The 13,628-nt window shown below is 48.8% G+C and overlaps 5 protein-coding genes across 5 annotated transcripts; 1 reads left to right on the plus strand and 4 right to left on the minus strand.

Annotated features, from left to right (window-relative positions):
• Positions 1 to 919: 919 nt before the first annotated feature.
• EJ05DRAFT_481730 (uncharacterized protein) lies at positions 920 to 2,756 on the minus strand (the record flags this gene model as incomplete). Its single annotated transcript, XM_033745106.1, has 2 exons — positions 920 to 2,275; positions 2,391 to 2,756. The coding sequence occupies 2 exons, from the start codon at positions 2,754 to 2,756 to the stop codon at positions 920 to 922; spliced, it is 1,722 nt and encodes a 573-aa protein (XP_033605304.1).
• A 345-nt stretch (positions 2,757 to 3,101) lies between these two features.
• Positions 3,102 to 3,932, plus strand: EJ05DRAFT_506525 (uncharacterized protein; the record flags this gene model as incomplete). Its single annotated transcript, XM_033747829.1, has 3 exons — positions 3,102 to 3,173; positions 3,246 to 3,531; positions 3,650 to 3,932. 3 exons carry the CDS (start codon positions 3,102 to 3,104, stop codon positions 3,781 to 3,783), a joined length of 492 nt encoding a protein of 163 aa, XP_033605305.1. The 3' UTR covers positions 3,784 to 3,932.
• A 357-nt stretch (positions 3,933 to 4,289) lies between these two features.
• On the minus strand, positions 4,290 to 5,329 carry EJ05DRAFT_471812 (uncharacterized protein). Its single transcript, XM_033743042.1, has 2 exons — positions 4,578 to 5,329; positions 4,290 to 4,528 (listed from the first exon to the last, which is right to left on the minus strand). The coding sequence occupies exons 1-2, from the start codon at positions 5,112 to 5,114 to the stop codon at positions 4,316 to 4,318; spliced, it is 750 nt and encodes a 249-aa protein (XP_033605306.1). The 5' UTR covers positions 5,115 to 5,329; the 3' UTR covers positions 4,290 to 4,315.
• Positions 5,330 to 6,193: 864 nt separating this feature from the next.
• On the minus strand, positions 6,194 to 7,456 carry EJ05DRAFT_495708 (concanavalin A-like lectin/glucanase; the record flags this gene model as incomplete). The annotated part of the gene is made up of 2 exons (XM_033746280.1): positions 6,194 to 6,886; positions 6,938 to 7,456. 2 exons carry the CDS (start codon positions 7,454 to 7,456, stop codon positions 6,194 to 6,196), a joined length of 1,212 nt encoding a protein of 403 aa, XP_033605307.1.
• Positions 7,457 to 8,287: 831 nt separating this feature from the next.
• EJ05DRAFT_433221 (ras GEF) lies at positions 8,288 to 11,845 on the minus strand (the record flags this gene model as incomplete). Its single annotated transcript, XM_033741597.1, has 3 exons — positions 8,288 to 8,821; positions 8,872 to 11,148; positions 11,204 to 11,845. 3 exons carry the CDS (start codon positions 11,843 to 11,845, stop codon positions 8,288 to 8,290), a joined length of 3,453 nt encoding a protein of 1,150 aa, XP_033605308.1.
• Between the last annotated feature and the right edge of the window lie 1,783 nt (positions 11,846 to 13,628).

Genomic DNA, 13,628 nt, shown 5'->3' on the forward strand with positions numbered 1-13,628 from the left:
CATTGAGTTCATGTACTTCGCACTCTGTTGTGGCTAGTCTGAAGCCCCTGAAGATCAACGTATCCATGTAATTGTCTGGAGGCGGCGGTGATCACGGATTCGAATATGTTGAGAGACGACAATACCTGAGAATGATACCATTCGTAACTAACAATTATGGATTTCAATATGTTTTCTGGGTCTTCTCTGTCCTGATATAGTATGCTGCACCATGATACGGAATTTTACCACCTGCCGCTATACCATTGGCCATATCGTGTGTTGATAGCCTACCATTGATAAGCAACTGGAAAGTCGACATGAAGGCGGTTGCAGCTGAATTTTAACAGCCTTGTTGAAAGACCTCCGGATCGACAGCGATCTGGTGCTGGTCTGTAAGTAAATTGATCCTGTTTGAGCTTTGCGAGTCTTATGTATCAGGGATTATGACTGCATGGCGTTTAGAGAACAATTGTACAGGTAAAAATCAGGCTTATGGATTTTAGGAACATTTCTAGAGATACATATTCGACCCATAGCCACTGTCAACCATTCGAGCAAGGGTTTAATACTTCCGTCGTGTGTTGCCACGACACTAATATTATATGCGCCTAGCCTTGACAGGCCATAGACTGCAGTATTAGCGGTGTTTATACCAGTCTGATTGCAACATGGATAACTAATCGTTCTCCGGCAATGCCAGGTCATCTGAAAGCGGAAGTTCTTTGGAGGGGAGAGAGGGAGAGCAAAATATGAGAGGACAAGCGCAGACTTGAGAGGTTGCTAGAGGGTTTGCAACAGAGGATCCTATATTGAGCAGCAATTGCATCTCTGACCGGCTTGTTGCAGTCGGCGCACATGATGTCCAAGGACCTGGATAACTGATATGGCGATGATATAAGCAGCGATCAAGGCCACCTTTGGTAAACGACTCGTACTCTCAGCATATAATATCCCTAACAACGCTCCTGGTCTCTGCACTACCCCACTTCCCATCTCCTCTTCCCGCTTTACTGACCAGACTCCTGCTCTCACTGCATATCCAGACATGCGGCCCGGTTGTCTCCTCGTCTTCACCCCGCAATTCCTCGATGATCCTCTCAATCTGTTTTGCAACGGTTGCGTTCGAGCTCAGCGTCGTGATGCCGTTTGCCCACGCGGACAGAAAGATGGATTGATTGATATCCGTCAACTGCTCCGCAACCTTCGCTGCTACGGCGGGCAGGGCTGAAAGCGTCGCAGGCAGGTCAAATGGTGGCAGCACGCGGATCGGTAAGCACAAGACCGGCGGGACATCATGGTCTGTTAAGTTTGCTAGGCGCTTAATTAAGTTGTCCTTTGTGTTCTGCGCATCATCGCAGACAAATATATTCGCTCGCGCCTTCTCGCTATCCGTGCCGATCGTGCTTACAATCTGCCTCATGCGCTGCGCTGCTTCAGTAGTGCATGTCAAATCGCGGCCCGCTAGGACTGGATACAGTGTGTTGGGCAGTAGCTGCGCACGCCTCTCGACTGCGATCTGTTGCGTGACTGCTTTTGGATACCATGGCTGTGGCTCAACCACCATATGTGAAATATCGGACACGAGTGCGAGTAAAATGGTACAGTCGACATTCACCGTGGTCGAGAATGACCGACTCTCATCGATCATGAGCGAATGCAGAGTGGCGGCGAGCGGTGGTGTGGTAGGAATCTCATCTGCAGTTTGCACAGTACAGCCCGTCGCAACAATGCGTGAAAGTACGGCATCAACGGCAGCGTATGCACCGCGGTGCACGCGGGGAAGGACGAAAGTGATATGAGGAAGGTGTGTGTGGATGCGATTTGATTTGGCTGCACGAGAGAGGTCCGTAGCGATCTTCAAAAGAGATACCTGGTCTTCGTCGTCATCCTTAGGTTTATCAGCTTTGTTGCTGGTATTGGTATCATCGACGTCCATGTCATCATCCGAGTCTGAGTCGTTCCGCCAGCCTTGCTTGGCGAGCTCCATCAGAATCCTGTTGTCGTTGACAGTTGAGACTTTTATCCATCCGCGGCCGTTTTGTGTAACAACATCGACGAGTGCACTATGCTTCTCCCGTGACTTATTGGGTGTGGACTGTGTTTTATGACTCTGACGTCCCGCAGAATCGGACATGTTCGAATCTGGTGAAGAAGGTTCCCAATAGAACCACTTTCTGAAAGTGAGGACTTCCGACGACCGTTTCGCAGCGGACCAGAGAGTCTCATAATAAGGGAAGTTCGACGAGGAAATGTTGTGTTGGATTTTCTCAGCTCCCAGATCAGATTTTTGGAGCTGGTGTTTGTTAGGAGACGCATGACATTGATGATTGCCCGAATTGAAAAGGTTTTGAGCAACTTAACAAGTAGGGCAAAGATAACCATATAAAGAGTGGAACTGGCCAACCTACTCTCTCGAGGAAGCGAATCTCGCTCTTCAGTTCATTTCTGAATGTTCGAAACTCTACAAGTCCATCTTTCTTGTGCTCTTTCAAGTAGGATGCGAACTGCTCAAGCTCGTGTAAGAGGTTTCTACATCTCTCGAGCAAGTCCTGAGCAGCAGTAGATGCCTGCTCCTCGGCATCGCCCTCTTCATCCTCGGACTCGTCAAGTTCTAGACGTTTCAATAGTTGGCTAAGGGCATATTGCTGGGCGTCGGGAGACCGCACTGCAAATTCAAGCAAATCTTGCTTTGAGATGATATCTGGATCGACCCCAGACTGCTTCAAGAGACCAATGGCGTGTTTGATCGACTCTGAAGAAGGTTTCACAACCATCATGCATGCGACTTGCAAGCTGTAATCTTGCTGCTCGTATCTATCAGCCCGTCACTAAGATCAATTATAGAATGTCAAGTCAGTATACAGATCAAGGACCAATTTATTTACACAGGCTCATAAACAAGTCTCTGAATCTGTATCCTTTCTGCTTGTATTAGTCGAGGGAGTCGAGTACCAAGTCCGCGTCAAAACACCAGCGGTAAAACCTTTCCCCGAGCCACCCAGCTCCCAGGCCCCGCGAAAAGCTGCCCCACAGAGCTAGACAGCAGCTCATACTATCAACGATCACAAAAAGACAGCATTGTCCAAACCTGCCGTCCTTCAAACTTTTCCACACAAGCAATGCCGCAATTCGAAACAAGCCAAGAATGGCTCACGCAGTCCAGCCTCCTCCTCCAAGCGCGCCCTACAACTGTCCGTTCGCCTCCCAAACTCCCAGTCCCAATCGCACTTAACACCCTTAATTAACACCATCACCACCTCTAGACACGCATAACATCCAAATACAACGTCCTCTCGCCGACCAGTGCCAAAATAACAAAAAAACGCTCTAAACGACCCCTCAAAACGAACCCTGAATCCACGACGACGACGACAACAACAGCCACTCCCCCGGAAGCACCCCTCGCCGCATTCATCCTCAAAACATATGACCCAGTATCCGGCGCATGCTTAAAGTACAAAACCGACAAAGCCGCAGAAGTGGGGAGACTGGTGGGCTGTCTAGGGCGGCTGGGCAGGAGTATGGCTGCACTGCCGGAGATGGGAGAGGGTATGTCTGCCACCTGAGGAGAGAAAATGACCCCGCGATGGAGCCCCCATTGTTTTGCTTTTTTCGTCTTCTTCGAACGGGTGTTTGGAAGTGATACGAGCACTAATTAATGTAATAGATCAAACTCCAGATCACAAGGACGATGTGGAAGATAGACCTGAGCAGAAGAATACACCTGCGAGCGCCGTGGTGTCAACGCCGCCGCAAACACAAGGGAGCGGTGGGAAGAAGAAGAAGAAAGGCAGGAAATGAAGTAAGGATGAGCGTGATGCAGAGAAAATAAGAAAAGCATCTTCGTCAGCGTTGGCGTGAGGTTCTAATTTGGATCGGCTTGCTACGGCATGGGGCATGGGGCGGACGGCAGTGTATTGACCATGAACTGGCGGGGGAAACGATTGAGCATAAAATTACCAAACGCTACGGCATATACATCAACCACAACCAGGGAGACACTGAAAAGACCAGACTGCAGGATTCAGACCAAGATCAATCACGTAGAATAGGTAGGTGTACATCAGACTTCGAACAACCATGGTCCATTCAAATAATTGAGAACATGATATTACTATCTGGAATATCCCAACGCTCCACGGCCACACTACAAACAGAGGGTAATCCTGACATGAACCCCCTTGACCTATAAACGCCAATCACCCTAAGCCACAATGGCACACCCTATTAGCGATCCAGAATCAAATATATCGTAGCCTGTTTGGCATTAGAGCTCAGACGTCCATCACTAGAGCATTATACCCATACAAATTTTCATCCTTTTCTCGGCCTTTTAATATCTGTCGAGGTTGCTGTAGTGCTGCGCTGGTCTGGCGGGCTGATACAAGCTATTAGAGTATTCAGAGCCGTTGTCCGGTGATTTGTCCATGTTGTGGTATACGGTTCCTCGACGCTCGTCTTCGGGAAGTAGGTCCTTGACTTCCCAGTTGTTGGTCTTAGTGCTAACGCTAAACTCGAGATCCTCTTTGGTGATGGAGTCCCAATACTGTGGCAGAGTTAGATATGTGCGTTAAGAATTGTTATGTGGGTCAAACCTTGTAGACCATCATGACAGCCAGTAAATTGCAGATAGTAGCAAAGAAAAGACCATCCAAATAGTGATTCGCATTCCGGCAGATTGCGTTGCTGGCTACGTATAGGATTATCTGGCCAGCGATGAAGAAAAAGATACCGAACGAGATATCACCGAGCGGCCATCGGTCCTCTAGGGTATTGACGACTAGAAGAATCTGCATCACTGCGTACACAAAGACGAAGATCGCGTTGACGATGTAGGTTACAACGAACATGCCAATGGTGTTCTCTGGTCCTAGGCCAGCCACACCCTTGAACGTCAAGATTGACACAGCGCCAGAGATGAGGAACATGGCCAGCGAGCAACCACGAAGTAGCCATACAGAGAGGAAAGTTCCATCTTCATAGAGTTGAAAGCCGACGAAGCCATTGATGAGCAGGCTTGTGCATGTCGCCGATGCCAGACCATTCTGAATGGCAGCAAAGTATGGAAACGATCCGGAGCCAGGTGGGACAACCCCCGAGTCCAGTATTAGCGATATGACTGTAAGAATCATGTAGAGATAGAAGAATGATGTTATCTCCTTGCGACCTGAAGCACGAGACGTCAGCATAACCATTACCCAATAGTGCCATCGCTCCCGAGGTCATGAGGTTTAAGTGAGGTACTTGCCAACAGCTGTGAACTTTGATCGAACGTGTATAATCATGACAGCGAGCATGATGAGAGCAATAATATGCATGGCATCCGTCGCGCCCTGGAAAATGATCGTGTTTGCCAATTCAACCGTGCGAGCATAGCACTGAGCCTGAATGCCAGCGCGACCAGAGATGCCCGAAGGCGGTCCAACGAGCGAGCATAATGGTATCGACGCCTTTTGGCATATTGTCTGGAAGTCCCCAAAGCCCATTTCGCAGTATATATATCGTCGTCGCCTGAAACGAGGTCGTTGGCTGGAGTGATTGTCGGTGATCGGAGAATCGGTAGAAGGCTGAGTGGGCGACAAGGCGCACGAGCAGTCGCTGGATTGGGAGAGGGAGGAGGAATGGGAAGAATATAGCGATTGCAGGCGATTTGGTGTTTTCAACGAGTGAACGGGTTATAAGGCCCAAAGGGTATTGGAAGTAGGTAATAGGACAAGGGTGGTGGTTGTTGTTAGGGTTTCGCAGCAACACAACGCAACGCTGGACAGCCAGGGGGATTTTCGAGGATTTCCCCGGATTTTCCCCGACTGGTCGCCACACCATTTCTCGAGATGCCGATCTTGCCAGCCAAGCAAGGCCACCTAGGCAGGAGCTATCAATTAAATAGCGCCCCTCGCTTGCCAAATTTAACATATATTGTGACGTCTACCTGAATACATATGTCTGTTACGCCGCCACATATACTAAATGAATACTGATTTACATTTATCACTATAAAGGACCATGTGCAATTGCGCCAACATATCGACCAGACACTGAAGAAGCACGCTACACAAACCCTAGGCATAATGGTGTTGCTGCTAAATATACTCGTAATACTTTGCGAGTTGACGCAACAGAGGCATGATGATCGCCTTCAAAGTGGCTGGACTCCATCTCTCGCTGCCATATCTTCTATGTTACCAGCATACATAGGTACTGTTGTGCTAGGCTATACAAGTATGACGAAATACATAGCAGTCGCTATCAGAGTCACGACAGTGTTCGGCAAAGAGCCAGTCGCCTTTTGCGACAGCCATCGGACACCTACAGCAGAAGAGTCGTATACAATCTGGTTGGGGGCATGGTCGTCGTTGCCTAGTTCGCCCCGGTCCTGAGTAAAAAAATATGTGTGAGCAGTATCATTAGCGTTGGGACCCGTGTTGTCTGGAGTAGCCGACAGAGTAGGAATCCGACATATCTTCGAACTATCGACCACGGGACAGCTCTTCTGATATACAATCTGTCGGTCTGATGAGGAAGAGTTGAAGTATGCTTTGACATAAGAGATAGTCATGATTGTGCTTAACTCAGGTGGACCAGCAGACCAATTGCCATCGCCATTGCTCCAGTGATTCAACACGAGATGTCCGGGACTGCTTGGGACTCCTTGATTCATGTCGTATTGCCAATTCCCATCCACATAGAATGAGACTTTGTGCGGTGTCCAGTCGAATCGGTACTCGTGGAAAGCCTGGTCGGGTCGAAATCTAAGCGGAAGTGGTTTGAAGTATGGCGTTCTTGAGGCGTCGAATCCCATCGCAGCGGACTCTGGCGTCTGAAGGACGTAGTTCACAGTATTTTTATCGTCACTAAATTCCTTGGACAGGAATTCCATGTCAATTTCTTGTGTATCGGTGCTGTACTAGATTCGAAGACTTAGCAACATGACTATGTCGTTGGACTGGAAGCATACCCAGAAGAAGGCACCACAGGTACCACTGTACCTGGACATCTTCATTGCAACACGAAAGCTGCCATACAACATATCTTGTCTGTCTCCCGCCAACTCTGCTGACCCTACATTGACAGTCTGTACTTTGCTACGCACCCAAAGTTGTAGCCCGGCATCCCCACCACGTGCACTCTCCCCCGCCCAATCGTAGTTATTCTTCATGGGATTCGGAATTACATTGGCTATCGAGAAAGATTTGCCGTAAGGGCCGCGTGCATCTCGGGGACTAACTTTGTAATCCTGTGGGCGCCATCCGGTTGGAGTGTTGAGGTCTGAGATGTGTAGAAAGTCTGTCTCGTGCAAGTCGGTAAACACCGCGTGTTTTTCATCGGTAGTCGAATTCACAGAGTATCCACATTCGCACGATGCCAGTACTGTCTCGGATGTGAGCTTGAACTGTGAATATGTGAATATGTTTCGCTCACCATTGCTAATCAGAGACGCAGTAGCAAACACGCCCAGGGTAAAAACTGAAAGCATAACTCCGTTGATGTGATATCAACAGGTTGGGAATGCAATCATGTAAGTGGACACCTGGTTAGAATGTTGTTGACAAAGCCCTAGAACAAATGAAAGTCGATGTCGGGCGCACTGTTTGGGCAGGGCATTGAGCGTAGATGTGTATGTGCCGCGAGGAGACCTTACGATGTCGGAAGCATTACTAGAGGTTTGAGGCAGTCGCAATTGCTTCATTTATCCAACCGATTCACCGACACCGAAGCAAATACCATGGACTAGTTGGGACGTCCATCCGTGCGTGCTTGCCTTGTTGATGTTCAACGAAATTCGAAACCATTTGAACACTCACACTTGGTTCATAATGCCTCGTCGGTAAAGAAGTGATTACATTGTGTCGGAAGGTAGCTCGGATAGAGTATTTCTCTGAACTTCATATCATGTGTAAAAGTGGTACTCAGCGTTCTCCAAGAGACGCCACACAGCCACACCTTCCTGCGTAGCTTGTAACTCATCTTCCTAGCATATAGCCTAATAGATCCGGGCTCTATATCGTGATACATAGTTGTCATGACGATATTTCGTGATCTCCAATCATCTAAGAAGTTCACAGATCAAACCTGACATGTTGAACCAAGCTAAAAGACTCTTGAAGCCGCCCATTGAACCATTTGCGCCGCCGAAGCCCCCCAATGCAAACCAATGCAAACCAATGGACAAAGGCTGCTCCTGATAACCAACAGAACGCCCGTATAATTGCAATAAAATAAATAAAATGCACGCAAACGTCGCGGGGTATCTTCACAGAAAACCAGATTCGGAAAGCAATCTAGAGTGAATGTCAATCAACAATACTCATGTTGGACCAATCATGCCGGATATACGTGAACCTAGCACGTACCTTGCGATTTTCTCGTCTTCCCGTTCCCTTGGCTCTACTTGTAGACTCATCTCGTACATCTCATGTACGTCGCCTGCCGATTGCATGTTCGAAAGAATGTACTCCTGTAACTCGGGTACCGGAGCTAATGAATATTGAACGTTTTGATATTGCTGAATATCTCGAATAACCTCGGCAGTTTTGGCTCGTTTCGCAAAGTTGATTAGGTTTGTTTTCTTGATGAGAGAAGGTATACCGTCTTCAATAAACGTGAGATCGGTGAGATATACACCGAAGAACGGAATGCAAGGCGGGTTGGCTTTGTGTAAAGTCTCGCGATATTCGGCAAAGTTCTTGGTGCTGCTTATCAGGCGCTTGATACCCTCTAGGGTGGTCATCGTTCTTGCATTCACGGCATTCCATGTCCGCGTAAGGCGATGAACAGGTGCGGTGGAAAGGGCGCAAAGGATCGAGGTGACTGTCGAGAAGTTGTTCAAGGTACGACATTTCTGGTCAGTCTTAGCTGCGGGCATTAAAACATCCAGTGTATATTGCTTACCTCTGCTACGTTAACAAAGTGTTTGATGACAACTACTCGTTTCTTCACATCCTGCTGTGTCAAGATCATTTGGGCAACCCAATTAGTCAGCCTATTCGAGTGTAGAATGAGCGCGTGCACATTGACCGCGGTCTTTGGTTCGCCATCGTCTGTCTTCTTTGTGTGCCAAATCTTGTTCAAACATTCTGCTGGTTTGACCTTTCCGTAGAGTCTTGACTCAATGATCGTAAGCTGGCGTGCAAATTCCAAGGGGTCAATGTCCAAGAACTTTAGTTTCCGCATGTGCTTTGGCAAAATTGGTGGTGGTGTCTGTGTACTCATAGTAAGGACCATTCTCTTCGAAGGAGCGTCTTGACCTCGCAGGCGCTGCTCAACGGCTGCGATGAGTGGACCAGCACCAGGGGTACTGGTCTTCGCGACATGATCCTTTGCAAAATTGTACACGCGCTGAATCAGTACTCGAGCGTCATCGTCATATCCCTCCATCCAATATGTATCGAACCAGGACTTGAGGATGTTGACGACTCGAAATCGAATAGGTTTTTGCTTCTTATCTACCCATGTCTGGTAGTCTTCCTGCGCCAGACCTTCAGGCGGCTGTATGCTCCATCGTTTGACAAGCATTTCAAAGAGCTCAGAAGCGGTCGTAAACGATTGATAAGTAAGTAGGAATGTGTTGTTGAATGGCGAATCGAGTCGGTCATGGCGTGTCAGCTGTTCAACTAGGGCTGTCAAAGTGCCACCTCGTAGCTGTGGTGGTGTTACTTTGGTGTCGTACGATATCTCGCCTTCGTGATCAAGTCGTAGGAATGCCGGCACCTCATCCTGAACAGGAGTAGTCATGACAGGAGCGGGAACTTCGCCGAAGAACTTCATAACTTTAGCCGGATTTGAGCCTGGATTCTTCATGGGAGCGGGTTCTGCGCCTGGTACACCCGCATGGGATTTGGCTGAGTGAGGTAGCGTTGGGCGTTTAGGGAAGGAATCGGACCTGTCTCGCACGGGTAGTTCACTATCGGTGTTGCGCCTGGGGTCCGGTCTATGGAGGTTGTCTTCTTCTGGCACTGTTGACACTAGCTGCAGCAGCAAAGCAAAGAACGATGCTGTGGTTGAGTCCAGCTCTCGAGTCACATTCCGAACAGTATCCACTCGATCCTCGATGGTGTCATTACGCACCTCTGACCATTCGTCTGCCAAAGGAGCTGCAACTGCTTGACAAACAATGACGAGTTCCGACACCAAGTCATAAATACGCTGCTTTTGATTACCGAATTCGGACAACTGTTGGCTGAAAGCGCTGGATGCGATGGGCGAAAGGTTGATTGACTCTATAGTAGAGATCCAGGGCCGGTAGACATCCAATACTTTCCCTGCGGCGCTGCAAATATTGTTACCCAGCACTTCATGCTCAAGTGGTTTGATTGTCTTCGATCGCACCACTAATTGATCTGCTAGTCGTCGAATGCTTTGAGAGATCATACTTCTGACGCTTCCAAGCTGCTGCAACAATCTCGTGTCTAGTCGATTCGAACTGTCATTGAACGAATCAAATTCAGAGTCTTGGTCCATGAATGAAGAAGACGTTGGGTCACGATCGCCAATACCATTTGTTCGCCAATTGCCACCCGAATGGGTTCCGAGAACGAAACCAGGAACGATGCGGGGTAAATTTTCTCCGCGCTGCTGTCTTGCCACTTCGACGAAGGCATAGACCCCATTCAACACACCTTCGGCCTCCTTCAGGCATTTCGTGAACGAATCAGGTGGCGGCCAGTCTGCGGCAGCAATATGGGAAGACAGAACAAGTTTTGAGAAGCGTGACATGGTTTCCCGGAAGTGTGGATACAAAGCTTTGTTGGTGGATATGATGGAAAGATTGCCCGAATGGTTGTCTGTTGTACCGGAGCCGGCGGCCAGCAGGAGCCGCAGATGGTCAGAAATGTCTTCTGCACGCTTTACGAACTCCGACCTGTCAGAATTGTTTATGGCTTCTCTGTATCGACTAATGGCTTTCTTCATTTCGTCCATCATCTTGTTCCATGTCAGAGGAACCGCAGCGGCTTCTTCAAAGAATTGTCGAGACGCGTTGTTAGTCGCTTGTGAGCCAAACGGTCCATGGGAGAAGGATGTCATTGCCGTTCCATTGGGAGGTAAAGTACCATGTATCGCAGAGAAGCTACCGTCAATCATGTCCCGGCTCCGCGCAGCTGCGTGCAACGAGTCCATTGATGGAGCAGGCGATATACCATCTGACTGGAACGACCTGCGACGATGGGGCTACAGAACTATCGTCAATACTGAAAATGTGATATGAGTGTATGTAGGCACTTACCAGAGAGCTGTATGAGCCGCCCATCGCAGAATGTCCTTCAATATCAGAATTTGAGTTCTCGTCATCAGTATCATCAATGTTGAGACCACCAGCCATCAACTCTGGTGGGGGTCGAGTTTGCTCTGGTACATATATATTCGTGCGATCTCGGGGCCCGTTTTCGTTCAGAGAAGAAGGATTTTCCAATGGTAGTTCCATCGTACTCTCCCCTGTGAGCGTATTGAAATAGAACAATCTGCCATCTGGTGTTGCCTGTGGAATCCAAAAAGCTGCCTCCTCTTGATCTCTACCAGATGGGCGACCTTCTATTGGGAGATGGGTAATATCGTTATCAGCCTCTGAATCCGTATCGGTGGGATAATCTCCCTCTCCTATTGCGCTAGGATCATCGTCTAGATCCGCATATCTTTCGTTCAGATCGCTTTCATTTGGTCTCGGCACGACGGCGCAATAATTGCTCGGAAACCAGCCCCTCGTGCCGTTGATCACACCGTCCCACCAACCACTTTCTAACTGTGTAATAACCTGTATAATATCGCCTTGACGAAAGCTCAGACTCGTTCGATCATCAGCCTCGTAGTCATACAGAGCCCGAACGAACATCCCTCCCGGCGGAGCCATATTTCCAGAATAGCCATTCATATCGGCGCGAAGAGTTTCAGGAGTTGTGGGCCGCGGTCGGGATAGATCCTCTGATAAGGGTGCGTGTGCGGGATTTGCTGGCGACGCAAAGAAATGGATGTTATGTGCGCGTGCGGCAACTGTTTAGACAATAAGTGGGCTACGGAGTAAGATTCAGACAATCTGGTCGTATGTGATATGGGTATAGGTATGCAGACGCTGCAGAGCCGTCTCGCTCGAGGTCGCAGCACCCTCAAGCGCTGGTGCTGTCGAATCAGGTCTCCTGCATAGGTGTTAAGGCAGAAGAAGCGCGTCGCTAATCAAAAGGATGGACGATAGAATGTTTGTAGAAGAATACAGCGCGTACTAGGATCGTGAGAGGGGATAGGTGGGCGGTGCTTAGTTAGGCGCTGTCGTAAGATGAGGGCTATGGAATGTGCGGGTGGGGTCTGCGGTCTGGTCTGCACAATCGCATCACGTGAGTAAAAGAAGGAGTCGCTTTTATGCTCAGCAAACAAACCTCGACGCGCCGAATCAGCCTCCTCCGGTCATCTACATGTCAGGCCATACACAGACACACACACACGCACACACACACACGCACACACACACACGCACACACACACACGCACACACACACACGCACACACACACACGCACACACACACACATACACGCAATAACATTACTTTAGCATCTCTTATGCACAGGTCTTTCTTTTCCAACACATATTCTCCGCCCTCGTCTGCCCAGGTGTCTAGGAAGTCGAACAGAAAAGGAAAACGATCCGAGTGCCGAAGTTGGGATCCGGGCTAATACCTATCCAAACTCTGACACTAATGTTAATTTACGACCTTGCAAGGAAATGATCACTCCCATCAATTAGGCCTTCGTAAATACCTCTTAAACCTTAAGCCGGCCCCAGCTATGCACTACATATGTGTGTCGTGAATCTTCCAAGGTTCTGGAAGAATCACTTGCTGTCCTGCCTGAGGCGGCATCTGCAGGCCATACACCGTCTCGGACTGAGCACCTTGTCAGACATCCCACGCTGCAGTGCCATCTTCGCAACTCAAGGGAGTCACATTTTCTGGGCTGGCTCGAAATTTTGCACGTCCACCATAATAATCTTTACTGATGGCTGTGGTTAATGCGATTGTCCTTTATAAGCAGCCTCGAATCGTCGGATCGTCGAACCGTCGAGTCTCGCGATAGCCAGCTGTCCGCGTCCAGAAGGCAGAATGCTACAGTGCATTCGAGGACGCCACGCGGTGTGTGGAGCCTAGCACTTCGAAGTCATTCCAGATTCAGTTTTAAGTCTAGTTGTCTACATGGGTCTGTATGTATGTCGCCTGTCCGCGATGGCTAGCTGGGATGATCTGTGGAGCATTGGGTGTTTCCGCGAATTTTCTTCGTGCTCGAAACACGACCTATCAATACTTTCTGCTTGCACAGGTCCCCTCGCAGTAGTTCGCTACACGGCCATGCTTTGCATCTAGGACTACAGTAAGTAGCACGAGACATCCGTGCGATGATCCGAATCAGTTAATTGAGGTTGAGCCTAGAGCACTAGTTCTTTAGAAGAGAGACTTGATCGTCATAATACCGGCAAGAAAAGGTTCCATTGTTCTATGGGACGACGTTGCCCCAATGAAAATTGATAGATGATAATGTCAGTTGTTGCTAGGCCAGGATCCAGGATCCCCCCTTTTATTCATTCTTTTCAGCCTAGGGACAAGAAGATTTGACGGCGGGGTCCTTCGGGCAAAAGCGCTGATGTTTTGTTGGCCCGCAAGGAAATTGA

This window comes from Pseudovirgaria hyperparasitica (genome assembly GCF_010093815.1).
Source record: "Pseudovirgaria hyperparasitica strain CBS 121739 unplaced genomic scaffold EJ05scaffold_1, whole genome shotgun sequence".
Taxonomy (NCBI): domain Eukaryota; kingdom Fungi; phylum Ascomycota; class Dothideomycetes; order Acrospermales; family Acrospermaceae; genus Pseudovirgaria; species Pseudovirgaria hyperparasitica.

Excerpts from the sequence above, each read along its gene's own strand:
- EJ05DRAFT_471812 (XM_033743042.1), bottom strand. The coding sequence starts at position 5,114 with ATGATTCTTACAGTCATATCGCTAATACTGGACTCGGGGGTTGTCCCA. Across the intron at positions 4,529-4,577 it reads CTGTCATGATGGTCTACAAG|TATTGGGACTCCATCACCAA; the intron begins GTTTGACCCACA and ends ACTCTGCCACAG.